Source organism: Protopterus annectens, chromosome 10.part0, assembly GCF_019279795.1.
Source record: "Protopterus annectens isolate FY-2018-M chromosome 10.part0, PAN1.0, whole genome shotgun sequence".
Taxonomy (NCBI): domain Eukaryota; kingdom Metazoa; phylum Chordata; order Ceratodontiformes; family Protopteridae; genus Protopterus; species Protopterus annectens.
In genome coordinates, this window is record NC_056744.1 from 765,049,694 (window position 1) to 765,076,291 (window position 26,598).

Consider the following 26,598-nt stretch of genomic DNA (forward strand, 5'->3'; position numbering starts at 1 on the left):
TATAACTGCCATTTTAAAAGTGTTGCAAGCTCTGAAATCACTGTTAAAGTCATAGTTCTGTGATTATTTTTTTTCTAAAAATTATAACTTGTAAATAAAGAAAGAATTGCTGAACCACCCTTTTAAAATTTATACTCTGCATATATTTAAATGCTATTCCAATGATTGCTACATTTAGGTATTTCAGTTAGGAGCTAAGGAGACCACATCCAACAAAATGTAATGTGCTGTGTGTTTCCTCATGGGAATATAAACATAACAGAGACAGAATAATCAGCACTCATTTACAGTGAAGTGATAGAGGGGTGGAGAGCATGGTGATGATGCTACGTAGTGCATGTGGCTAATAAACACTGGCACTGCCCTTAAAAACTAAAGCCTGGTCTGAATTCTGAAAGATGAGATTGTCCCTTTAATGCTTATATTTTTTCTTTGCATTTGCTACCTCTCTGGCTGCGCACAAGTACACTATAGTGTACATAAAAGAAATGATGTTCTTACCATAGCATTCCATCTGTGTTGTCGATATTCATTTATTCTTGACTGATGGATTTGGTTCCGATCCCTCTGAACCAACTCGGCTGTTATACAAAGCTCGCACCAGCCAAAAACTCTCGAGCTACAGCTCTACCCGTACTGCCTCTCTTCCCATTACATCAGATTGAGTTTTCCTATCAGTTAAGAAAATATTGAAGCTCTGTCTGAGAAACAACCCTATGAAATCCCAGAATTAGTTCCGAACCTTCAAGAGTCTTTAGGAGGGGGTAGGAGGGTGGGATGTCAAGAATGAATGAAGACTGACAGCACAGATGGAACATTATGGTAAAAACATAACTTCTTTATCTGATGTTGTCAATATTCATTTATTCTTGACTGATGGGACAGAGTCCCCAGCTACTTTAGATCCTGGGTGGCCCTAAGGAAGGATATTCCTGAGCACCATAGAGCCAAAGGATGCTCTTCCCCTGGAGACCATGTCCAATTTGTAATGAGTGATAAAGGTATGTGGGGTGGCCCAAGTTGCAGCTGCGCATATGTCTTCAGCTGCGCATATGTCTTTCATAGAAGCTCTAGAAAGGAAGATCACTGAAGGAGAGACAGAGCTCATAAAATGAACTCTAACTTTTGTTGGTAGTTTGAGTTTATTCTGGTTGTATATAAAGGTAATGCAGTCTCTTAACCATTTTGACAAGATGACCTTTGATACCAGTTTGCCCAATCTGGTACTTGAAAAGGATAGAAATAGTTGGTCTGATTTTCTAGAGGATTTTGTTCTGTCCAAATAAGTGTAATTGTCTGTGGACGTCCAACATATGCAAGCAGTACTCTTCTTTGTTTGAAAAATTTGGAAAGAAGACTGGTAAGTCTACAGTGTGGTTGATATTGGACTCTGACACAACTTTTGGAAGGAAGGAGGGATTGGTTCAAAGTGATGCTCTTTCTTTGTGGAAGATGATATATGGGTGGTTCACACACAAAGCTTGTAACTGAAATTCTCCTAGAAGATCTGATAGCTACTAGGAAGATAAAAACTTGAGGTCACAAGTGGCTGCTGGCTTGAAGGGCTGACAAACTAAACATTGTAAGATAAAAGTTAAATCCCAAGGAGCTACTGGATCTTTAAAAGGGGGTTTTAAGTGCTGAATGCATTTAAGAAAAATTTTGCATAGACAATGAGACATCAAAAAATGATCATCAAAACCATTATGAAAATTCAAAATTAATAGATGTACCTTAATTCTAGACTTTGTGGCTCCCAACTGAAATAAAGTGGCTAAGTATTTCAGAACCTTATCTTCTGCATTGAGGAGGACACACTATTCTGCCTGGCAATTTCTGGAATTGGAAAAACCATGCTGTCAGCTTGAGATGTTGAAGGCTGGGATGTACCAAACCCTGAGGATGAGACAGCAGGTCCAGAGTAGGATCCAGAGTCCATGGACAGTGAACCAGGTGAGGCCAAAGAAAGGAAAACCAGTCTTAACGGGGCCAGTAAGGTGCAATGAGAATCACTTTGCTTCTCAACCATTGGGCTTTCCTCAGAAACTGAGGAATTAGTGGAATTGGGGGAAAGGCATACAGAAGTCCCGGGGCCCATCATGAAAAAGTGCATCTCTCAGAGACTTCCCACGAGGGGGAATTAGAGCAAAGTAGCTGCTGCATTTGTAGTTTATGGGAGGGATGAACAGATCACAGCAATGCTGACCCTATCAGTGAAAGATCTTCATCACTATGTTGGGATTGAAAGACCACTCGTCAGGCAGAAGGATACACCTACTCAGTTTGTCTGCAATCATGTTGGAGTTCCCCGGGACATGCATTGCTATCATGGTTGGAGGCAATTTCCCATTGCCAAACCCTTAGGGCTTCCCGACACAGAGGGTAGGATCTGGTTCCCCCGTTTGTTGACATACCAGACTACGGACAAGTTGTTTGACTGGATAGCAATTGTCCCTGAAGGAAAGGCAGCAGACTGAAATGCTTGCAATGCCAAAAGCATTGCTCTCAGTTCTAGAACATCGATGTGCAAATTGGCCTCTTGTGGGGACCAAGTGCCTTGGACTGCCTTTCCCACAGAATGCCTCCCACCCTATCTGGGAAGTGGTCACTATGGCCTTGGGCTGAGAGGGGGAAAAAGGACAGCTCCATAAATTTTCTTCTGGCTTCATCCACCAAGATAAATCCTTTTTGTAGAGAATTATTAAAACTGGATGGGATATGGGGTGTGTTAGAAGTGACCATTGTCACGCCAAGAGCCATTGAAGCAGTCTCATGTGATACCTTGCTAGGGGAACTAATGTTATTGTTGCTGTCATGGATCTGAGAAGTTGAAGTACTAGACAAGCAGGAACTTTGTTTTGGGAGAGGATCGTTTGTAGTTGCGATCTAAGCTTTAGCAACCTGTGATGAGGAAGGGAGGCCAGACAGGATATTGTATTTAGTCTTGCTCTAATAAATTCTAGATCTTGCGTGGGAGATGGTTGTGATTTTTCTTTGTTGATTGAAATGCCTAAAGTTTAAGAAAGATGTAGAGCAAAGTCTATGGCACAAAGCAGTAGATGCCTGGAGTGGGCAGTGAGGAGCCAGTCATCTAGATATGGAAACACATGGAATCCCTGTAGTCGCAAATGAGCTGCTATGACTCCCATGCATTTAGTGAACATCCTGGGGGCTGTGGTGAGGCTGAAGGGCAGTGCTCAAATTGGTAATGACTGTCTCCTAGCTGGAAGCAGCGATAGCTTCCGGAGTGCTTGTCCATCTTTATGTGGTAATACGTATCCTGAAGATCTATAGAGCGCACCAATTCATCCTTCTCTAGAAAGGGAAGGATAGACTGAACAGTGACCATCCAGAATTTTGTCTGGTGCACAAAATTGTTCAATATGCTGAGATCCAAGATTGGTCTCCAGTCCCGTCTTCTTTGTTACTAAAAAGAATCTTGAGTAGAATTCAGATCCTAGCTGGTGTGGTGGGACTGCTTGGATGACTCTTTTTTGAAGCAGCTTTTGAATTTTTAGTGCTGCTAGATGCCTCAGACTGGGTGGAACATTGGGGATTCGCCTTTGGGGTTTGGGGAAAAGAATGAAGGGAATACGGTAACCTCTGGTAATTATAGTCTGCACCCAGGAATCTGATGTTATTGTGAGCCAGGCTGAGTGGTGCAGAGAAAATCTTCCTCCCAACTGCTTCCAAATGTAAGCAATTGGGCCTCCGCTCAGGAGCGCTGGTAGGGTTGCCTAGAAAAGGAATCTCTGGAGCCCTAGTTACATGGACGCCCTCTGCCATGGAAGGGGAATCTTCCAGAAGAGTTTCCCCCACTGCTCTAGGGGGGAATACTTGCCATATGTGTCCTGAAAAGGCCCTTGGGTCTTCTTGAACCACATTTTTCCACTCCTCTGATTCCTGGAGTAAGGTCGTCGTGGCGTACAAAATGCACGCCCACAGCAGAAAGGGTCTTTCCATCATTTTCACACCCGGCTAACGTGTCTCTAACTTTGGAGCCAAACAATGAAGTAGCATCAACAGGAGCACTGACAAAGGAAGAATTGAAGGGGTTCGCAAAATCACACAAGTGCAGACAGGCATGGCACCTAATAGCAATGCCTGTACCTGCTGCTCTAAATGTCCCTTTGGCTGTATGGGCAATAAGCCACACAGACAAATTCAAGATCGACTCCAGGGTGGCAAGCTGAGAGGTAATCATATCTTGAACCTCTTCAGACACTGATACTGCTAGGGTGTCTGAAAGCTCAGTTATCAGATCCATTTGGAGTCTGGTGAAGTGTGCCAAAAAGTTCAAGAAATGAACAGAGAAGGTCGATGAAGCAAATACCCAATTCCCAAATCTGTCCATCATCCGTGACTCTCAGTTTAGAGGATGGACAGTTGAACTCTCTTTGGTGAGTTCCTTTTTGGTGGCCACCACCACCACGGCATCCACTGCTAAACTCTTAGACCAATGGGGCTGATCCTCTGGGGTGGAAAGAATCTTATCCAGTCTTCAGGGAATAGGTTCTATGGTGTCAGAAACCTTCCACACTCGCTGGACAATCAGTGGGTGGGGTCACCCAAGAAGTAGATGGACGGGCACAAAAAACTTGCAAGAAAACAGATTCCTCAGAGGATGAGTTTGAGGACTTCCAATCACCCCTCTGTTTCAGTATTTCCAGGATGTCTCCAAAGGAGACAGGGTGACCATGGGGACCCTTCCCCTTCATCATAATTTGTATCCTCAGTGATTGGTTCTTCTGGAGAGTCCAGGTGCTTCCTCCTGCACATTCTCTTATGGAGTGGTTCCTCAGGGGGAAATTCTGAGGAGGACTCTGAGGAGGGAGGAACCCTGAACCAGGGTATATTGCAGCTCTTGTGCCTATTGTCCAGACATAGCAGACTGTGGCAGCTGCGAACCTGAGGGGACAAAAATATGGCACTACAGGGATGGAGCCAACTGCGAGTCTGCTGAGGCCAAAGCTCTCTCCATAATCTGGAAGGCAAGCCCACCCGAAGAGGGATGGGAGCCCAGAACTATGAAAGACACCTTCGGAACCGGGGTCACACCCTGCTCAGATGAGCCACCTCCCAGAGTAGGAGTTGAGAGAGGACTTGAAACTGCCATGGTCCTGAAAGCCATAGATGGTTCCACAGAAACAATCAGAAATGCTCTAAGGATCTCGGAACTGACAACCAAGTCTCAGTCCCGTGGGTGTGACAGTTCTGAAGTAAACAAAGTCCACAGAGTAGATTCCGGCACCGAGGTGAGGTCCACCAGTGGCACTGGGGCAGTTGGCACCAGGAGCATCAAAGTAATGGGCTCCAACACCTGGGAGGAGGTTGAAGGAAGGAAGGAATATATGTAGGAGTCCTGGAAGAATAAGCCTCAGCTCCAGAAGGGAAGGAGGTCTGTGAGGGTACAAGTAGGCCTCTGGCTGCCAAAAGTTGGTTCACTAATCTGACTACATCCATTTCTGAGAGACTCCTGGAGGAATGGATTGACATTCTAGAAGGGGACTCTGATCTGTTGCTGACCCAAAAAGGGGTCTATTGAAGGGGAATATCTAGTCCAGGGTATATTTAAAACATTGAACTTCGGCACCATGGTCTGTTTTATAGAAGGAAAAGATGGAACTGAATGTGTAGATGTAACTATTGTCAGTGCTGAAGAGGTCATCAGCGCCAAAGTTACGGTCGGTGCTGAAGTGGTTTGAGATGGTTCAGTAGCTGACAGAACCGATGCTGATTTAGTTGACTTCAGTCCCAAAGCAGAAGTTGGCGATGTTTTAGGTATTTTTGCTTTTGGTTCTGAAGAGACTGTCGGAACCTGGGATTTTTGTGATTTTGAGTGATGTACCTTCGGGGAAGACGGTACTGAATGACTCCATTTTTTTGTATCAGACTTTGGAGATTTTGAAGTCTCCACCTCAGATAGAGCTTCACCAAAAGAGACTTTAATAAGCCTTTTACAATTAATTTATTTCGTCTCTGCATGAGTTCAGGCGCTAAAGCCCTTAAAGATATTACAAGGAATTTCCAAGTGAGGGACACCTAGGCAGTAGACGCAAGAAAGATACCGATCAGAGTTGGGTATCTTTCTTCCACAGTCCTTACACACTTTAAACTCGGAGGTTCCTTTTTGTTTCCCTGACATGTTGCCAATTACTGACACAGAACATGTAGACACACACACACACACAAACACACATGCTCGTAGAAGAGGAGAGAAAGGAGAACAATTAAAAAAAAAAAATATATATATATATATATATATATATATATTTTTTTTTTTTTTTTTTTTTTTTTTAGGATATATCAACTATGGTATCAGAAAAATACCCAAATTGGTAAGGGAAAGAAAAGAAAAGCAGAAGAAAAAATACTAATGTTGGTATTAAATATTATCAACGGTAAGAGGAGGCCTATTACCAACAATGGAAAGAGAATTACTGTAAGGTAAAAAGGAGAGTAGAAAGCTCTGAAAAGGGTCACTCACTCAAAAAGATATCAACAACAGTAACTAGTAATGACTTTAAAGGTTATAAACTATTATAATTAGAACAAGAAGAACATTTTTAGGCACTTAGCTGACAGCATCTGTTGACATGTCCAATTTTCTATACGGCAAATGAGATCTCAGGTATTGGCAAGAGAGGCAGTATGGGTAGAGCCTTAGCTTGAGAGTTTTTGGCTGGTACAAGCTTTGTATAATGGTCAAGTCAGTTCCGAGGGACTGGAACTGAACCCAGGAACTGAACTAAGGATAAATGAAGACTAACAACATCAGATCATATGTCTGCTGGTGTCCTTGCTGTATACATAAGTTAAACAAAACTGGGCAACATTTCAATTTAGGACCCACCTTCCCCTGGCTGTTCTGGCAGTGGGCGGGGTCAATAAAGTGACGGCATAATACAACTGAGGGCACAATTGCATAACAGCGGTATATGCTGTCAGTGATGGTTAACCTTCAAAACAAATGTTAGCCCTAAACTTAAATAACACTTAGTATTTGATATAACAATTATAAGAGTCTGAAGACATGTAAAGCAGTATGTTAAGCCCCATGTCTGAAATATTTATTCACTGATGATGGTACAGGAACCTACATGATGAAAATTATACATGTTTTTCTCATGATTCATCCTCTCTGTTTCACTTTTTGCAAGCTTGGAAGATTTCTGTAAGATTTGCTAAGATACAGTCTTTTCTGTTATACTTACACCAACTATTCCACTGTTTTTATCTTCAGCTATTGGTAAAGAGTATTACTTTGTAACTTACACTTGAGACATTTACCCATCAGTAAATGTGCAGTGATGGATTTCAGTGTAATTGAGCTTCCGTAGTTTTGTAATTGCAGTAATGGAGAAAAATCACTATCTTGAAATAATGTTTTTACCACAGTTAGAAAACCAATGACCATTCAGTGGCCAGGATCCATTGAAGGATTTTCATGTGGAACATGGCCAGTGGTGCCAGGGTGATTGCTGCTGCCATGGAACCCAAGGTTTGAAGTGTCAGTCTATGTGGACGGGAAGAATTCTGAACTATCTTCTTGACCTGGAAATGCATGGTGTCTATTCAAGAAAGAGGAAGTGAAGCTATTTGAGTGACTGTATTCAGATGAGCACCAATGAATTCCAGACTCTGAATTGCTGTGAGTTGAGATTTGTTGTAAATGATCAATATTCCCAGATGAGAGCAGAGACAGAGCAAGTAGTCTCTTTTTTAAATCAATTGATACCTGGTGGGAGCTGTCAGGAGCCAGTCATCTAGATAAGGAAACACCCGGAATCCAAGAAGTCTCAAGTGAGCTGCTACAACTGCCATGCACTTGGTGAACACCCTGGGGGCTGTGCTCTGAACTGGTAATGACTGGCTGCCAGCCTGAAGTGACGGTAGCTTCTGGAGTGCCTGTTCATTTTAATATTATTGTATGCATACTGAAGCTCTATTGAGCACATCCAGTTACCTTTGTGTAGAAATGGCAGAATGAACTGAACTGTGATCATCTGTAACTGATTTTGTTTGCTGAGATCCAAAACTGGTCCCAAGTCCCCTGTCTTTTTTTTCACCAAGAAGAATCTTGAGTAAGTTTTGGACCCTCTCTAGTCTGGTGGGACCTCTTGAATGATTTTTTTGCAGCTTTTTTATTTCTAGAGAAGCTTCTTCCCTCTGACTGGGTAGAACACTGTGGATTTTCTTTGGAATTGCTGGAGTGGATTGGGAAAATAATATAATATAACCTTTGGATATTATTCTCTGAACCCATGAATCTTTAGTGATACTTGGCTAGGCTCTCTGGTGCAGGGATACATGACCCCTGACTACTTCCAGAGATGGACAGTCCTGCCTCCATTCAAGAACGCTCTAAATCCCTACTTATGCAGACTACCTCTGCCACATGGACGGCGACTTCCACTTGAGTCCCCCCTGCCACCTCTGGGCGAACTATCTATACGTGACTCCTGGAAAGGACCCTGGAATTTCTTAAACCATGTCTTTCTACCACCTCACTGGTTTCTAGAGAAAGACCTTTAAACAGTAGAAAAATGTACACCTACAGCAGACAAGGTCTTCCCTTCTTGTTTGCATCTGGAGAGTGTGTATTTTACCTTGGGGCCAAAAAAGCGAGGTTCCGACAAAGGGTATATTGACAAAAGAAGACTTAAAGGATAGCAATGGGATTCTTTTTTTTAAATGCTCAACTTCTCTTTCCTATTTGCAGTCCCTGCTATGAATAAACAACAATACAGCAGTTAAATATTTAAATTGACTGCTTCTCTCCACTAGAGCAGTACCTTACTGTACTGTGGTAGTTTCACTTTCAAAAAAGTTTTAGCACACCCTGGAAAAGCTTGCTGCAGTCTCCATTTCATTGATGTCATCAAGGCCACTGAATACAGGTAGTTTTCTGGCCAAACTGACATCACCACAACCATCCTAAAAACCCACCCATGCTGTGAGGTCACCTCTCCCTGGTCCTTCCCCTACCCATACAGAAAGTAAAGGCTAGAACAAGGAAACAGTACATAAGTCAAGTCTCCTGCTGTGACCTGTAAATCACAGCAGGTAACAGCTCAAATTACCCTTAGCACTTTGACAGCTAGGGAAGTTAGTGTGAAGGGGGATGGGAGATGAGCCAAAGTAGAACAATTCAGGCTTCACAAAAAACTGCAGTTTAGCCATTCTAAAAAGAAGCAGCAGTAGAAAGCAGTTTGAAAGTCTGTTTTGTGGCATTTGCACTGTTTGTGTTTTAAGTAGTCGTTGAATGGCATGAAATGTTACTTAAAACTAACCGACTGAAAGACAGCAATGTATGCATGTAAAATCAATACAGTGACAGGAGCTTTAGCAAGAAAGATGCCTGCATGATATAATTATTTACAGACAAGCACTGCATTATGCAATATCTAGAGGCAGAGTAAGCAATAAGAATTATTTCAAGATGCCAGGCCCCATGTGGTCAGACTCAGAAAGTTCATATAAAAATATTTTAAAACTTGTAAATAGTCCCAAAGTGGTGTTAAAATGTAGAAAACACCAAACCATGATGAAATGAGCATGTTTTTTGATTTGTGGGTGTGGTTCTCCTTTAAATGGTTCTGCAAATGCCTGAGCCCACCACCTGTGAGGTACATTCCACAGAATGTGAGATTAACCTCATGGATGAATTAAATATCGATTGAATGGTAGCCACCTGCAAAGAAATTATTTTCCCTTCCTCAGAGGACACGAATCCTGAAAGAGATTTGGTAGGCTCCTTGATCAAATTTCTCTGAAGTCTGGTAAAATGTGCCAAGTAATTCAATGACCTAAGAGCGAAGGTCACTGAAGCATAAAGATGCTTCCCAAACATGCCTAGAGCCTTAGTCTCCCTGTTATGGGGGTGGACAGAGGAACTCTGTTCCACCAATTCCTTTCTTGTGGCTGTCACAAAAACCATGGCATCCACTGGTTCTCCTTTACTCCAGTGTAAATGGTCTTTTGGAAGTATAAGGATTTTATCTGGTCTCTTTTAAATTGGCTTGATGGTGTCCAGTATTTTCCATGCCCACCGAGAGACCAGGTCTACAAACTCATCAGCTGGGGGTGTCACCCAGGAGGTAGATGAGCCAGACCTGAAAGCCTCCATAAACACGAATTCCTCTTGGGAAGATTTGAAAGAGTTACCGGGAGACCAACCACCTCTTTGTTTAAGGAGTTCCAAGACGTCTCCAAAGGAGGCATCTTCAGGTGTTGATCTGGGGGACCACCTCACCCTCATCAAAATCAATGTTCTTAGTGAGAAACTCCTGTGAGGAGTCTAAGTGCCTCCTCTTGCATGTTCTCTTCCAAGGGATGTCCTAGGTGAGATGCTCTGGGGAGGTAACTGAAGAGCTAATAATACCCTTATGAGTGGATTGGAGACTAACGTAGACATGCTGGCCCTGTGGACGAAATGATGGCGGCTCAGGACACAAAACCGAATGAGATAAAGAAGTCTGATCCGAGGAGGACAAGGTCATCTGTTCTATAGTCATAGAGAAGACTATCTCAGTACATCAAAAGTGGAGCAGGTAGGAGAGCTGAAACCGACAGATCTGATACTGGACCCTCTCGGATCATCAGCCTCTGCCACTCCATTGGCACCTCACCTGAGGAGGGAGTTGGAACCCAGCTATCTAACACCAAAGTTCCGAGGTTAAGACATGACTCTGAAACTTTGGAGTAAACTCTAATGCCCCTGAGCCAGTGCCAATACTTTAGTTTCAAGAGTCCTCCAGCTCCAAGATGCTTAGTGCCAGTCAACTCAGAGAAACCACTGGAATCAAAAAAGCAATGATCTTAGGATCCAAGGAAGACACCCCCAGTGATTTCAGATCCATGAGCTCCAAAACCAAAGGATGGAATGGAGAAGGAGAAATCAATGGTGGTGTAGGATGATGCAGGCTCTCAAGACCCAATGGGGTTGGAGCTGAAAGGACTCTCATTTGAAACTGCTTCCTGAGGAAATCCTCATCATCCTAGCCACATCTGCTTCAGATAGGCTCTTGGAAGACTGGAGTGATTAAGCCATTGAGGAGGGCCTAGAATGTCTTCTAGGTGACTGCTCATGGAACGGAGAAAGTAGTTTGGAAGAGATGGGCTCCAAAGGCAAAAGGGGCTAAAGATCCAAGGGAATCTTTTCATCCAAAACTTTGGATCTGAAGTAATCAGATCTGACTTTTTCAAAAGTTTTGCTGGTAACTCCAATGAAGGAGTCAAGGTCAAGGTGGAAGGACAATTACTAGGCCTGTTTATCAGTCTCCTTGTCCTTGGTGAGACAATTGTCCTTTTTGCCTGTTTTTTTAGGGGTTTGAGCCCAAGCAATTGAATGACAGGATTTGGAAGGAAGAAGACCCCTCAGAATAAGCTTGGTCATCCTGTCAAAAAGCTCAAAAATTAAAGCCTGCACAAATGTCACATTCTACCTTCAAGTGTTTTGCGTCTAAGCAGTATACACATTCTCTTTGAGCATCAGAGTCTGGAAACGTGTGCCCACAAGAAACACATTTTTTGAAGCCTGAAGGTTAATCTAACATTTCTATCCAATAATGAATTACAACAGCAATACAATAAGAAATGTATATTTAAAAATATAGCAGGATTTTTTTATAGAGAAACAAAGGGGATGAAAAAGGGAAAGAAAAGCTACCAACAATGGTCTTTGGAGGTACTCAAGGAGTATGAGAAAAGGCCATTGGAAGAAAAAAAAAGAATGCAATGGTAAAAAAGGGTACAAAGGAGGTATAGAGAACAAAATATAAATCTGTAACAAGAAACTGAATTAAATTAAACTCACTTAAAGCAAAAAATAGCAAATATATAAACTCTAATGCTTGAGAGTTCATATTCCATGTCTCTTCGCAATGGAGGAAATGAGATCTGAGATATTTTATGTTGGTGGGGCATTATGGGTAAAGGGAGGAGCTTGGGAGTTCAAAAATCCTACCATTTGGAAGAAGTGGCCAAGTTGGATCAGAGTATCGCATCCAAACCCAACAGTTGAGGAATTATTGAAAATTACAACATCAGATCACACTTTTCAAGTGCTTGGCTCAAAAATTCTGGATAAAACCAAAAAAAATGAGAGGACAAAGGTTCAAAATCAGGGACAATTTTTAAATATTACCCTAACTCTCTTTAGATGTTAATGGAGCAACATTTTTGCATTTTTATAAACAACAAAAATTAGGACATTCTAACTTATGGCATTCTTAACTGACTTTAATCCTCAGTAATTTACCAGAAAATCAACTCTTTAACAAGGGGCAGGACAAAAATATGAGGCAAATTCAGGAACATCCCACAAAATCATGGACTGTTGAGAGTTATGCTAAAAATACATATACAATGAAGATTTAAAGCAAGGATAATACAACAGCATGAAAAGTTAGCCATAGCAAATTGGTCTTACTACAAGTGCTCAAGTCCCAAGTGCTTAAAGATCACTGTTTTGAAGACAAGGACTCAAGTATCTTGTAGTTTATAGAGACTGCCTCTCATGCTTGAACGTGAGTATGAGTTCAGGCAAGTAGATGCTGCACCTAACCTGAACACAGTATTCAAGTTCAAATGAGGTAAGTGCAGCAGCTATAGAGAGGGAGTAAGAATGAGATTTTAGGGTTAGGGAACAACAGAGGGATTTTAAGGTTAGGAAATGAGAAGTGAATTTAGGCTTAAGGAGGAGAACTGGAGATTTAGGTTTAGGGAGGGATCAGAGAATCTAATGTTGTCCTTTTCATTCAACAAATCGGTTCTGGATCTGATCCTTGGATCCAACTCGGTTGCATACTTTAGACTTTGGATCCAACTCTCAAGCTCCACTCTCTACCCATAATGCCCTAGTCCATCCTCAGTACCCAGATCTCATTTGCTGCCATTGTGCTGAGACATAGGGGCCTTCTCTCAAGTGTTTTGCCAAGTTTCTTTAGTAACTGAAAATATATTTTATTGTCGTACTCTTTCCCCTTTTGCTGCATACCTCCCTCTTAGTATTCTGATCTTCCTTTCATACTAGTTACTATATTTTTATTATAGTATATTCTTCACATTACCATCATTGGTAATCTTCCTTTCTTACCCTTCTACCTTCATTTACAAGGGTAATCCTTTATTACCATTGCTAGTAATTTCCTTATTTCTGTTTTCTTTTCCTCCTTATATATATTTATTTATAAAGCATGAGAGGCAGTCTCTATAAACTACATTGATAATTTACTTTTCTCTCTACCGTACCTGTCTTAAACTGTCATGGGTGACAAGCTGATAGGCTTTAAAAAACGCACTTTCTGTGGGCATAAAATCCCTAACTCAGATGCCCACAAGGAGTGCGTTTATTGTCTCAGAGCAGTTCATTTAAACACTAACTACTTTATATGTGCTGCTTTTAACATTAGAACGTTAGCAGATAGATGCAGCAAACTGATATTGAAGGGTCTTCTTCCTCCTTCAACAGCATCTTCTTCAGGGGCTCAAATCCCCAGTAAATGCTCTAAAACCCCTTCAGAGCATAGAAAGCACTGTTTGTTGAAGTCTCCCAGGGCTTCCTCAGAACCACCTTTGAAAGTTGCAAATATTTTAGATCCCACGTTCTTGGACCTGAAGGTGCACTCCTCAGTTCCAAAATCTTTGGATCCTAAAGCTTCGGACCTGATCATTATTTCAGCAAGCCCCACAGCTCACGTTTCAGATCTCAAGCCCTTGATCCTGAAAAGCAGTACTTCACATACGCCAAGAACTCACTGTCCAGAATTTGTTCTGGATCTAGTCTCCCCTAGGCTCCATTCTCCCTTTTTACAAACTCCCAAAAAACACTTTAGGTCACATTCTACCATATTCTCCAAGTCCTCCAGACGTCTTTCTGAAGCGGATGTGAATAGGATGATGCAAAAATTTCTCACAGCTCAGATCCAGATGGGTGTCATCTCGGCTCCATCCCCTATTGGATCCGGGAGTCTTCAGACCAGTACTCACACAGTATCATCTCCTTCTCAGAGACATTTTTAGGTTTCAGAGCCCAGAATTTGACAGCTCTGAGAGGTCCAGAGTCAGAGCCAAACAGAATCACTTCCTTGACTCTCACAGTATCCCTGACCAGATGCAGTCCTAATCCTTCAGATCGGAATGGGTCCAGGAGCCAAAGCATCAGCATCATATCTGTGGGGCCAGGATCTACCCTGATATTTTCAGATTTATAAACTCCAAAATCCAAGATACAAAAAACTGAGAAATTAAAACAAAAACAATTGGCAACTTCACTGAAGACTGAATCCACAAAGTTTAATGAAGTGCTTTTCGTCCAAATACTTCTTTGAACTTCATCAGATACTAACATTTACAAAAATCAAGTTTAAATAGTCATGTTTAAAAGTGATTAAAATCAGCTGGTTTCTCCATCTTAAAATTTAAAGGAACAGTAGTTAAAATAGCATTGTGAACATAATATGCATTTTCCTGTTCTTTAAAACTACCTTATTTCACAAGCAAATTAATATATTTATCGCAGCAGCAATATGTTGAAAATCATATAAGAAAATTGTGTAAAAATGTAAAGAGTCTCCTCATTTATCTAACCTTACATTGTAAACATTTTCAAGTAAAAAAATAATAAGTACAACATAATTTCTATAATGTTGTTACTACAGTATTTCATCTCATTAAGCTTTTCAGTTTTAAACAGCATGTGATAGAACACATGTCGTTCAATCCTGGAAAGTTATAAGCACTGAGACGAATTTGCCAGAGCAATTCCAACTTTTCTAATAATAAGGTGAATGGACCCCCTCTTGGATTACTGTCCACTTGATCAAGTATCCAGAATTTAAATGCATGTTCTGGATATTGTTCTATATGCTTTGCTAAAGCATTGTCCAGTTTGTGTTTATTAATACAATATATATGTTCGTATATGCAGTCTCTCATTCTACACTTGGTTTTACCGATGTAGAATGAATCACAATTTTGACATTTAGCTACATATACATTCATTTTGGAGTTGCAATTAACTTTTCTTCTGTTACTCAAATGTGTGTTGTTTATCTGCAGTGATGCACCTACATGAATGTATTTGCAATATGGGCAACTACCACATTGTTTCATCCCTATTGCATATGACTGAATCCTGTACTCACCTTCAGATATATACTTGAGTGTTCTACCCTTCCTAGTAATGAATGTTGGTTCTGTACCCAATTTGTCCACTATTAGTTTGTCCTCTAACAGAATATTCCAATTTTTTATCAATATGTTTTTTTGTGTCGATAATCAAGGTTAAAAGTTGCAATATAGCTCATTGTGAAATCAGTTTGGTTCATACCTGTCCAAATGATTGTGTCCTGGACCTGATTTTCCATATAAACCTGACTATCATTCATAGAGTAGTCAATCAACCCAGTAGGGTGTTGTATACTCAGAATGGGTATGTACACACCATTAATTCTTTTCTCCACAACGTCTTCTATTAGTTTATCAACCAAAGTACTCAGGTATGCTCTTTTTGTGAATAATTCTTCAAAAACTGGCGCTCACTATGGAAGTCCTCATCTGTAGACACCATTCTGGCAGCCCTTACTAATTGGCCCTTTACCACCAATCTTTTTGGTGGCAAGGGTGTGCACTTGTACAGCACAAGAATGTGTTTGAATATGATGGTTTCCTATAAATTTTTGCTTGGTATCTCTTTTCAACATAATTTTTGATAAGTTGGACATCTAAGAATGCTATTTCATTTGGGTCAAAATTATATGTAAAAACTAAGAAGTCTGTAGTCTCATTAAAATAATGAATGATATTTTGTGCCTCTTCATGTTTCCCTTTTATTAGTAAAAAGATGTCACCCAAAAAGCATGTAAAATAAACTATTTTTGAGGCTATTCCTTCCTTATTGAGTACAAATTGATGTTCCCAGTAACTCATAACCAAATTCGCGAAACTAGAGCCACAGGGGGGAACTCATGGCTACTCTGCTTTTTTGCAAGTAATAGTTTCCTTTAAAATAAATGTAATTGTGGGATAGAACTATGTCTAGAAGTTCTTCCACTAGACTGATGTCATTCTGGGGAGCCCCTTTCTTCCTTAGTAATTGACTAACCCACTCTATGCCCAATGCTTGTGGTATTGACGTATATAAGTCCTTTACGTCTACTGTAAGGAAGTTGTATGGGTCGTCATACTTCAATTCATTAATTTTTTGCAGGAATGACCATGAATCTTTACATATTACTTATTCTGTTGCTACATATTTTTTAAGTATATTGTCTATCACTTTAGCACATGGATATGTAGCAGAATTCCTGCCATCAACTATAGGTCTAAGTGGAGGGTCAAATAAACATTTATGGATTTTGGGGATCCCAAACATTGTGGGTGCCATTGGTGTTAACACTATCATGTAGTTGTACATGTCTATATCTATCTTTCCCTCTATGAATAAATCATTAATGTAGATTTCAGATTTATGCTTGCTCATTGAAGCCTCGGCACTGGACAGCTTGGGGCCGGTCCCCTCCTCCAGGCATGGATCCCGTTGAGTTGTGATCTACATTACTGGAAGTCTCAGATCCAATGCAAGTGGCCATAGCTTCTCCAGGTCTGCCTGCCTTTGAGGATGTTGAAAGAGCTTTTTCTCTTTCTAGAGATCCAGTCTCTAATCCCTCGGATCCACTTCCTATTCTGTCTTCAGTTCTGAGCTCCGAGTCCATCAGGCCTATTCCACAAGGGTAGCCAGTTCCAATTACTTTCCAGTCAGTCCCTGAAGAGGAACTCCCTCTCTCTTCTGATACCTCCCCTGAACATCCCCCCCGAGGAGGTCCATCAGAAGAGAACATGCAAGGGGAGGTACATAGAATCTCTCACTAAAGATACTGATTTCAAGGAAGGGAGAAGGGTCTGCCAGATCACCACCTGATGATGTCTCCTTTGGAGACATATTACAGATCCTTAGACAGAAAGGTGCTTGGTCTTCCGATAATCCCTCTCCAGAGGAATCAATATTTCTGGAAGCTTTTGGTTCTGGCCCATCTATGTCTTGAGTGACTCCCCTGGTGGATGAGCTCATTGATTTAGTCTCTCTCCAGGTATGGAAGGAGCCCGATTCCATTGAGCCTATACAGTGCCAACCTGACAAATTCCTAGCTTCCCCTAAAGATAAACCCCACTGGAGCAAAGAAATACCAGTAGATGCTATGGTGGTGGCCATGACGGCCACTAAAAAAGAGCTAGCAGAGCACAGCTTACCTGTCCACCTGCCAATTAGAGAGTCTAGGGCACTGGACAGATTTGGAAATTAAGTATTTTCCTTAGGAACATTTGCCTTGAGCTCCTTTAACTATTTAGCACATTTTACAAGGATGCAGAGAGATTTGACCAAAGAACTGTCATGTTCTCTCTCTGAGTCCATGTCTGCAGAGAATTTCAAAAGATCATCTTTTCAGCTGGCCACTCTTATCAGTTTCCAACATATCCATGAGGTTGATTTCTCATGCACATGAAGGTGCCTCACAGGTGGCCGGTTCAGGCATTGCCATAAGGAGACATGCCTGGAGGTGACTATGTGACTTTGAAGAGCCTTTCAGGACATCTTTGATGGACTATCCTTGTTTTGTCCATTTGTGAAAACATGCTTACCTGCAGAAAACAAGAAGGAAAGACCATGTCTGCTGTGGGAATCAAGTTTTCTACCCCTCAACGGACATTCTCTAGAAATCTGAAATGAGGAAAAAAATGTGGTTTCACAAATCTCAGGGTCCTTTCCAAGATCCACACAGAGGCAACTCCTGCAGAGGCAGAGGAGGCAGTTCTAATGGCAAACTTTGCCCTAGAGGCAGAGGAGGCCTGCAAAGTCAGGGTTTCTGTGATTCTTTTCAAGACAGACCCTATCAGCATTCTGGAAGTGCTGCCTGACTGCCCACTACTGGAGGCAGCTGGGACAATTGTCTTTGCACCCAGACACCTGGGCTACCATAACAAAAGATACTTGGGTGCTAAACATAACATCCAGAGGTTACATCATACCATTTCACCAAACCCCCAATTTACAAAAGAAAAAAAGATTCTCAATGTTCCACCCAATCAGAGGAAGGCAGTAGCCCAAGATATTCAAAAGCTGCTAGACAAAAGCGTCATCTAGGAGGTCCCACCTGACCAAGTAGGATTTGGAACTTGCTCACGTTTCTTTTTAGTGCCCAAAAAGACAGCGGGCCTGAGACCAATTTTGGAACTAAGCAAACTGAATCAGTACATGAAAAAGTCAAAGATCCTAATGGTCAGGGTACAGTCCATTCTACCATTTCTTCACAAGGATGATTGGATGTACTCTGTAGATCTTCAGGATATGTATTATCATATCAAAATAAACAGGCACTCCCATAGATATGTATGCTTTCAGTTGAGAGCCAGTCATTACCAATTCAGACCCCTACCATTTGGACTCACCACAGCCCCCAGGGTGTTTACCAAATGTATGGCAGTAGTGACAGATCACTTGAGACTAAAAGGATTCCAAGCGTTTCCTTATCTGGAAGACTGGCTCCTCACCACCCCCTCCACGCATCTCCTTCAACAATCCAGGGACTATTTGTTCCAGATTTGTCACTCACTTGAGAATAATAATCAATTACACCAAGTCAAATCTGACACTAGTACAGACCTGGAGTTTATTGCTGCACATCTGAACATGACAATGCAAACTGCATCATTACCAACTCATTGCACAGACAGACTCATATCTCAGGTTCATCAGATTCTTTTCCATCCGTCCCCTCCAGACAGATTCATTCTTCAAGTGCTGGGGTATATGGCAACAACAACAGTACTACTTCCTTTAGCACGATACTATATGCATGTTCTTCAAAGGACTGTAGCTATTCAATGGTCTATTCTTTAACAACCCCTATCTTTTCCAGTCAAGCTTATACCAATTTGCAAATACCACATGATCCAGTCAGACAAAGTTTATTTAGGCTGACCCTTTGTTCTACCACCACCATTAGCCATGGTGACCACGGATGCCTCTCAGTTGGGGTAGGGAGGCATTATTTGGGAAGACTGGTCCAAGGCATGTGGTCCCCCCTCAAGAGACCAGTTTGCATATCAATGTCCTAAAGATGAGAACAGTCCTATTATTATTGCAGGAATTTCAAGATACTCTTCCTCTAGGGACTCTTGTGATTCAGACTGACATGTCTGTAGTCTGATACATCAACGAACAAGTGGGAAACAGTCTTACCCTCTCTGCAGAGAGGGTATGAAAGTGTGGCAATGGGCAAACTCCACCAACTGCTTTCTAGCTGCAATGCACATTCCAGGGAAAACCAACATACTAGCAGGCAAACTAAGCAGTTCCATTCAGATGCCACACTAGTGGTCTCCAAAACAATCAATGGCAGAAGAAATTTTCCATCTTTGGGTCAACAGTGTTGTGACCTTTTTGCATCCCCCCTAGAACAACAAATGCAGCAGGTATTCTGCCCTGATCTCCCCTCAGGGGGAGTCACTGAGAGATGCTCTAGTCCACATTTTGCCATCAAGTCTCCTTTACGCATATCCTCCACTTCCTTTGATCCCCAAATTTCTACAGAAAGCAATCCAGCTGAAGAGCTCAGTCATCCTCATTGCCCACTGCCTTTCCTTTTTAACTAAAGTGATTTCTGAATCTAACATTAACCAATCCATTCATTTACTGGTTTTCTTTCCAAATTTTTCAAACAAAGGAAAATACATGCTACATCTCCTGGATGTGCACAGGCTTTTATCTATTTAGAATGAAACAAATCAGAAAATCAGATCAGCTATTTGTATCTTTTTCATCAAATCAACTGGGTTATCCAGTTTTTAAATTTACATTGATAACTGATTGCATTTCTTGAATCTATTCTCAACAAGGCATTTCCTTATCAAAACTGCCTAAAGCTCACTCAACAAGATCCATGGCCATTTCTTCTCCTTTTTGGTCAAGAACTTCTGTTGATATTTGTGCAGCAACTACATGGTCCAATGCTTATACCTTTGTTACTCATTACTAACTGGATCTATCATCCAGAAGCACAGCTGGCTTTAACTCAGTGTTTCTCACAAATATCCTTCCATGAGGGCTATCCAAAATTAACGTAGCTGGGGACTCTGTCCCATTCATTGAGGAAGGATGAAAAGGAGAACATCACATTTAAAAGTTATGTACTCACCATAACTAGGCATTTTTGTTGTCCATTTCATTCTTCCTCAACTTCCCCCTTCTATCCCTCTTCCTAAAATCTTCTGGAGGAACACATTGGATTAATTATTGGAACTTACAGTTATGGGTTTGAGCCCTATTCTTTGAACAATCCCTTTTTTTATCTAATGTATGGGGATCTTATGGCAACAAACTAGATCTGAGGTACTGAGGATGGACTAGGGCATTATGGGTGCAGGGAGGAACTAAAGAGTTGAATCCAAAGAGTAAAGTATGCTGTTGAGCTGGATCTAAGGATCTGATCTGTAACCCATTCATTGAGGAAGAATGAAAATGGACAACAAAGATGCCTACTTATGGCGAGTACATAACTTTTAATTTTAGGCATAGGGAGGGACAGTGGAGTTTTAGGGTTACAGGACAAGGAATCATGTTTGGAACTGGGTGGGAGTTTTAAGGTTAGAGTCAGGGCTCTAGTAGGGATATACAATTTAATGGGATTGGGTATTGGGAGGCCTAAATAGTTAAATACGATTGAGCTAGTAGGAGTTAGAGTATTTACCTTTTTGAGCAAGTGTGTCACCCACTAAGAGCATGCAAGCACTTGTTGAAAAAACAAAGATTTTCTAAGGTCTATTACATCTTGTTAGTCTGCCAATAGTATTGGGTGATGTGTGTGAGATTCTTGATGGTCTCATTGACCATAAGTTTAGCAATAAGTTGTGAACCTTGGGACCTGTCTAAAGGTCAGTAGTTTATAAACTTACATCTATTTTTCTGGTTGCTTGCAGTCATCCTTCAGGTGGTATGCAATCTTTTTCTCTAGTTAGGAAAACTACACTAGCTAAAGTGTTCATTGGTGCTATACTGTCCTTCAACAGATGTGCCTCTCTACAGAGAATCCACCGAACTCTGAAAAGCTTGATTTCTTCCCGACTAACTGTAAACTTAAAATCTCTTTCTGAAAACAAAATAGTTCTTTCTCTAGAGTTACTACTGCCTTATTACAATGACATATGTTCCAAGCATCTCTAACACAGAGATGGCGTATTCAAATTCATACTCAGGGTTCTTCTAGAAGAAATATGTATATGTATATGTGTGTCTGTGTGTGTGTGTGTGTGTGCGTGTGTGTGTGTTTGTGTGTGTCTGTGCATTTATACAAGATATTACTGCATGTAAAAATATCTCTCTTTACAATGCATTTTTGACATATGTTCCAAGCATCTCTAACACAGAGATGGAGTATTCAAATTCATACTCAGGGTTATTCTAGAAGTGTGTGTGTGTGTGTGTGTGTGTGTGTGTGTGTGTGTGTGTGTGTGTGTGTGTGTGTGTGTGTGTGTGTGTACTTATACAAAATATTACTGCACATAAAATTATATCTCTTTACAATGCATTTTTCCCTATCACATACAAGTATGATAATCTTAGCTCTTGAAATTCTTTAATGATTTCTACCTAAACATACTATTTAAATGTGTCATCACCACTATAAATGCATTCCATCTATATATCACTGTCAGATAACAAAGGTGTTACCCTGCCTCTCTAAACATACTTTCCTGTATGTAATGAGCATATTGAATTATATCATATACGTAACTTCAGATGATAAACATAACAATTATATATAATTAACATACTATATTTTTACTGTACGAAAGCAAACTTAACTTTTTTACTATCTCAGATCCATGTCATGACTTAAATTCTTTTGACTTAGATTGCTCATCTAGTCAGCAGATTATCTAGTTAAATATATTTGAACTGAAATCTATCATTTAGCCAGTTGGAGTGGTACAAGACACCTTTTTGACACAGACTCATGAAAAAATTTAATGAGTTTAAATGCTTGAAAACGAAAATAAGCTGAAAGCCATTTCTTAAAAAGACAATAATTGAAAATGCACAACATTCAGTTACATACACAGCATTATTCATACTTCTTAAGACAGACACATTATCCCAACCCTACATATAAGGACATAACACCCTATAGCCTAACCCTGATCCCAATCCTAAAATGAACCCTTCCGGTGACCTAACCTTAATCACAACTGTAAGCATAGGGTTAATCATAAAAACAGTAACTAAAGCAAAAAAAATCACTATCAACCTTATTTAAACTCAAGCTGTCATACTGAAGTCACCAAGTTTTACACATACTACACTAAGTTCACTTTGGTCTAAGATATCTGTATGGAAACAAACTCATGAAAGATAACTTAACTGTGTTCTGATAACTGAAAAAAATGAAAACTTTTTCAGTGGAAAACAAATTCACTGAAACTGCACTTTCAACAAAATTAAGCTTAAACTCAACCTAACACAAACTATAAACTTAAAGTAACACTAAGCCTATTCTTAAATCAAACCTATCCCTGAAACACTTAGCTCTAACCCCAGCACAAGCTCCAGTCCTAACCCTAAAGTCAATGACTTCCAGGAGTATTACATAACCACATTCAACCTAACTATATTCCCCATTCAAAGCAAAACTCATTTAAATAACAATTTAATACACAACTCACACAGATAAAATCCTGGCAGAAAGACTCTACCGAACAGCTTTTGAGCAAATAGCCTACTCCCAGTTGAGCAAACTGCAATTCTTTCACATGAAAAATTCAACCAAATGTTATATCAATTAAATGGATCATTTTAACAAGTTACACTAATAAAAAAAAAGTTTCACCAAACTTTTCCTGACCATATTGCTCACTAACAGGTATATAAATGGATTCCCCAGTTTGAAGAACCAGATTGGCATTTGGCATGATTACCATTAATCAGTTATAAATATACATTTAATCAGCACTTTATAGAAAACAAAAAAAAAGTAATATCTGAGTGGCTACTGACTTTTATAGATAAGCCAGGCTGACATGTGAATTTCTGATTGTGAATGGATAACTAAAATTTACCTGTTAAAATAGGCAACTGTCGATATGCTGCTAGTTTGCTCTGAAAGATATTTTCCATAAGAACTCGCTCCATAAAGAATAAGTGCTTATGAAAATTTTCAGACTTAAGGATTTCATCTGGATCCTGCTCAACTTTCTCCTGTATTCGGGCCAGAATAATACTTTCCACATCCATTATAGAACTGGATCGACTTTCTGTAACAGAAGACAAGATAACAGATATGTAAACAATGTAATTATTTCATATTAATAAAATACCACCAAGACGACTGATCCAAGAAGTAAGTGAATTTAATGAAACACTTAGCACCTCGGCTTACACAACCTTCCAAAAGTAAAAACACTACAAAATACTGTTTGCCTATATACAGCAAATTGCACAAAACAATTAATCAATTAAGCATACAATTCAAATCACAGGTTTAACTAACCTTAGTGGTCGACCTATAGTATCGGCAGAAGTATTTTTTGAAAAATATAAGTGTGCTGTTACATGAACATCTTAAGAAATAAGTTATGAGTACAGCCTCCTACATCAGGGACAGCCATGACTTTTTGAACAAAATAAAGGGTAAAGTTTGGAATATGGACATGTTTTGGCTCTGTTTGGATGTCAAAAGTCTATATACTAATATTAAGCATGAAATAGGGACACAGGCCTTGCTCCATTTTTGGGGGGACTCTCCTATGTCACATTTTCTGATAGATTTGGTTACGTTTTGTTTAAAAAAATTTTTTTTATGTTCATTGGAGACATTTTCCAGCAGTTGCAGGGCACTGCCATGGAGGCAACTTTCGCTCCCATGTATGCCAATTTAGTCATGGCTAAACTTGAAGATGATTTTATTTACAGATATGATTTTTTTTCAGATCTAAGGTTATTTTATATTTTAGATTTATTTACGATCTTATTTTTTTATGTCAAGGAAGACAGACAGAGGCCCTTGGGTTTTTTAATGACTTACAAGCTAATACTATGGGCTTAAGGTTTGATGGTATGCAGCTTGGCCCACAAGTGAATTTTTTGGATATAAGCCTAGATGGATTTACTACTAGTCTCCATAGGAAATTTGAACATAGAAATGTATTTTTATATGGGAATAGTTGTCACCCCAAACACTCGGTCAAGGTAATGCCCTATAATGAATTCTTACGAATTCATAGGCTATGTAGCCTTGATATGAGCTTTGATTTAGTGATAGCTGAAGGAGAAAAAATGTTTATTAGAAGAGGTTATGATGTCCAGCTGGTCAGGGAAGCTAAACAAAAAATTATAGACATGAGGTATTCTGTTAACTCTCAGGGAGATTCTCATTATGTCCGTGCTAGTGGAAAATATAATGTTTGTATTGGTGGAAATCAGTCTACTGATGTAGCTGTGAACAATGGAGAGCAGAAGAAAGTTTTCTTAGTGACAACTTATAATGTTATAACTGAGGAAATAGTTAAAAAAAGACATAACTTGTGGCCCTATGCTCCTAAGGGATAAAATTTGGAACTCTATACTACCTGATTTTGTGAGTATTGCATATAAAAGAGCTAAGAATGTGTCTGACATTCTGGTACATAACCAGTTTTGTTTACCAGATGTTAATGTCAGTCAGAGCTTAAGCATAAATAAAGGCACTGTTCCATGTGATGGTTGTTCCATCTGTCAATATGTAATAAGCTCTTTTCCCTATATTAATGGCATCAAGTTTACAGTTAGGCATGAATACAGTTGTAATACGAAGGGGTTAGTGTATTTGTTGAGATGTGGATGTAAGAAGTTTTACATAGGGGAAACGTACAGGAGTTTTAAGGTCCGGTTGCAGGAATATATTAGGGACATAAAAAATAAAAAATTAGAGCGTCCCCTTGGGAGTCATTTTTTGACAGCACACAACTCTAACCCTGATTCTCTTAGGGGTTGTGTCTTGGAAAAATTGCAAGTTGGCACAGGTGAATGTGTGTCTTTAAAAAACAAACACTTAAAAAAAGAAACTGCTGATTTTAAAGTGTAGTACTTTCGAGCCTCGGGGACTCAACAAAGAATGTAATTGGAAGTATGCGATTTGAATTGTATGCTTAATTGATTAATTGTTTTGTGCAATATGCTGTATATAAGCAAACAGTATTTTGTAGTGTTTTTACTCTTGGAAGGCTGTGTAAGCCAAGGCACTAAGTGTTTCATAAAATTTGCTTACGTCTTGGATCGGTGGTCTTGGTGGTATTTTATTATTTTATTTTTTTGTTTGTTTTTTTTAAGTTGTATTTGTAATTATTTCATATGCCTGATATTTCAGTAATTTAAAAACATACTTTCATGGGACCAAATGAAATGAAAATTTACAGTTAATGTATAACACTTAAACATCTGCAAAAAGAATATTTTTTTAAAAAGCAAGATAATTATATACAATTTTCTTAGTGATATCTATATGAAAAGATATTGAAAAGGGTTACATAAACTATTAACTCTAGTAATGTACTTTTTTTTACTTGTTTTTGACAAGTTGTACTACTATGACTTTTGTCTTTTGTTTCACAAGAAGATAATGTATAGAATAATTTGTGATCAGAAGGTGTTAACAAATTTACAAATATTTTATTTTTACATTATATGCAGGAATGATTCATAATAAAAGGGTACAACATATTCATCTACAAATAATTTTGTTAAGTTGTCATTAATTTATTTTCAGTTTGTTAACTGAGATAGTATAGAGATCCAAAATGACCCATTTCAGTCACTACTTGGGCACATAAAATGAGAGTACTAGAACACTTGACAGCAGAGGATGAGAAACCATAAATACACAGAGCAGATGGTGATAACAAAGATGTGAATAGTTGTGTCTCTCAGTACTGACACATTAAGTATATAAATAATACAAAGGTAAAATACATGAGGCTTGACCTTCAGACTGCCAGTATAAGCATATAGAAAAATAAATAATGACACATACAATGCTCTAAGGCTATACAAAGTTAATAAATCCTTCAAACAGCCAGCTGGCTAACCAGCAAGATAGCACTATATAGTGGATGTAAAAAGTGTACACACCCCTGTTAAAATGCCAGGTTTTTGTGATATAAAAAATGAGACCATAATAGATCATTTCAAAACTTTCCCCACCTTTAATGTGACCTATAACCTGTACAATTCAATTGAAAAACAAACAAATCTGTTAGGAGAAAAATATAAAAAATAAAAAAGTACAAAAACCTGGTCGCATAAGTGTGCACACCCTTGAACTAATACTTTGTTGAAGCACCTTTTGATTTAATTACAGCAGTCTTCTTGGGTACACATTAAACAGACACTGATTAACCCCAAATAAAGTTCAGCTGTCCTAGTAGGATTTTCCTGACATTTAGTCAGTTGCATGCTACAGCAAAAGCCATGGTTTGCAGAGAGCTTACAAAGCATCAAAGGGATCTCATTGTTGAAAGGTATCAGGCAGGAGAAGGGTACAAAAAAAAATTCCACAGCATTGGATA

General features: G+C 39.7%; 1 protein-coding gene across 1 annotated transcript in view; it reads right to left on the reverse strand.

Annotated features, from left to right (window-relative positions):
• The window catches only part of DNAI4 (dynein axonemal intermediate chain 4), a 1,182,639-nt gene that overhangs the window by 709,666 nt on the left and 446,375 nt on the right, over positions 1 to 26,598 (reverse strand). The window contains exon 8 of the mRNA XM_044085587.1: positions 23,116 to 23,310. Within this exon, the coding sequence (XP_043941522.1) occupies positions 23,116 to 23,310 (195 nt within the window). The remainder of the gene's footprint in view (positions 1 to 23,115; positions 23,311 to 26,598) is intronic.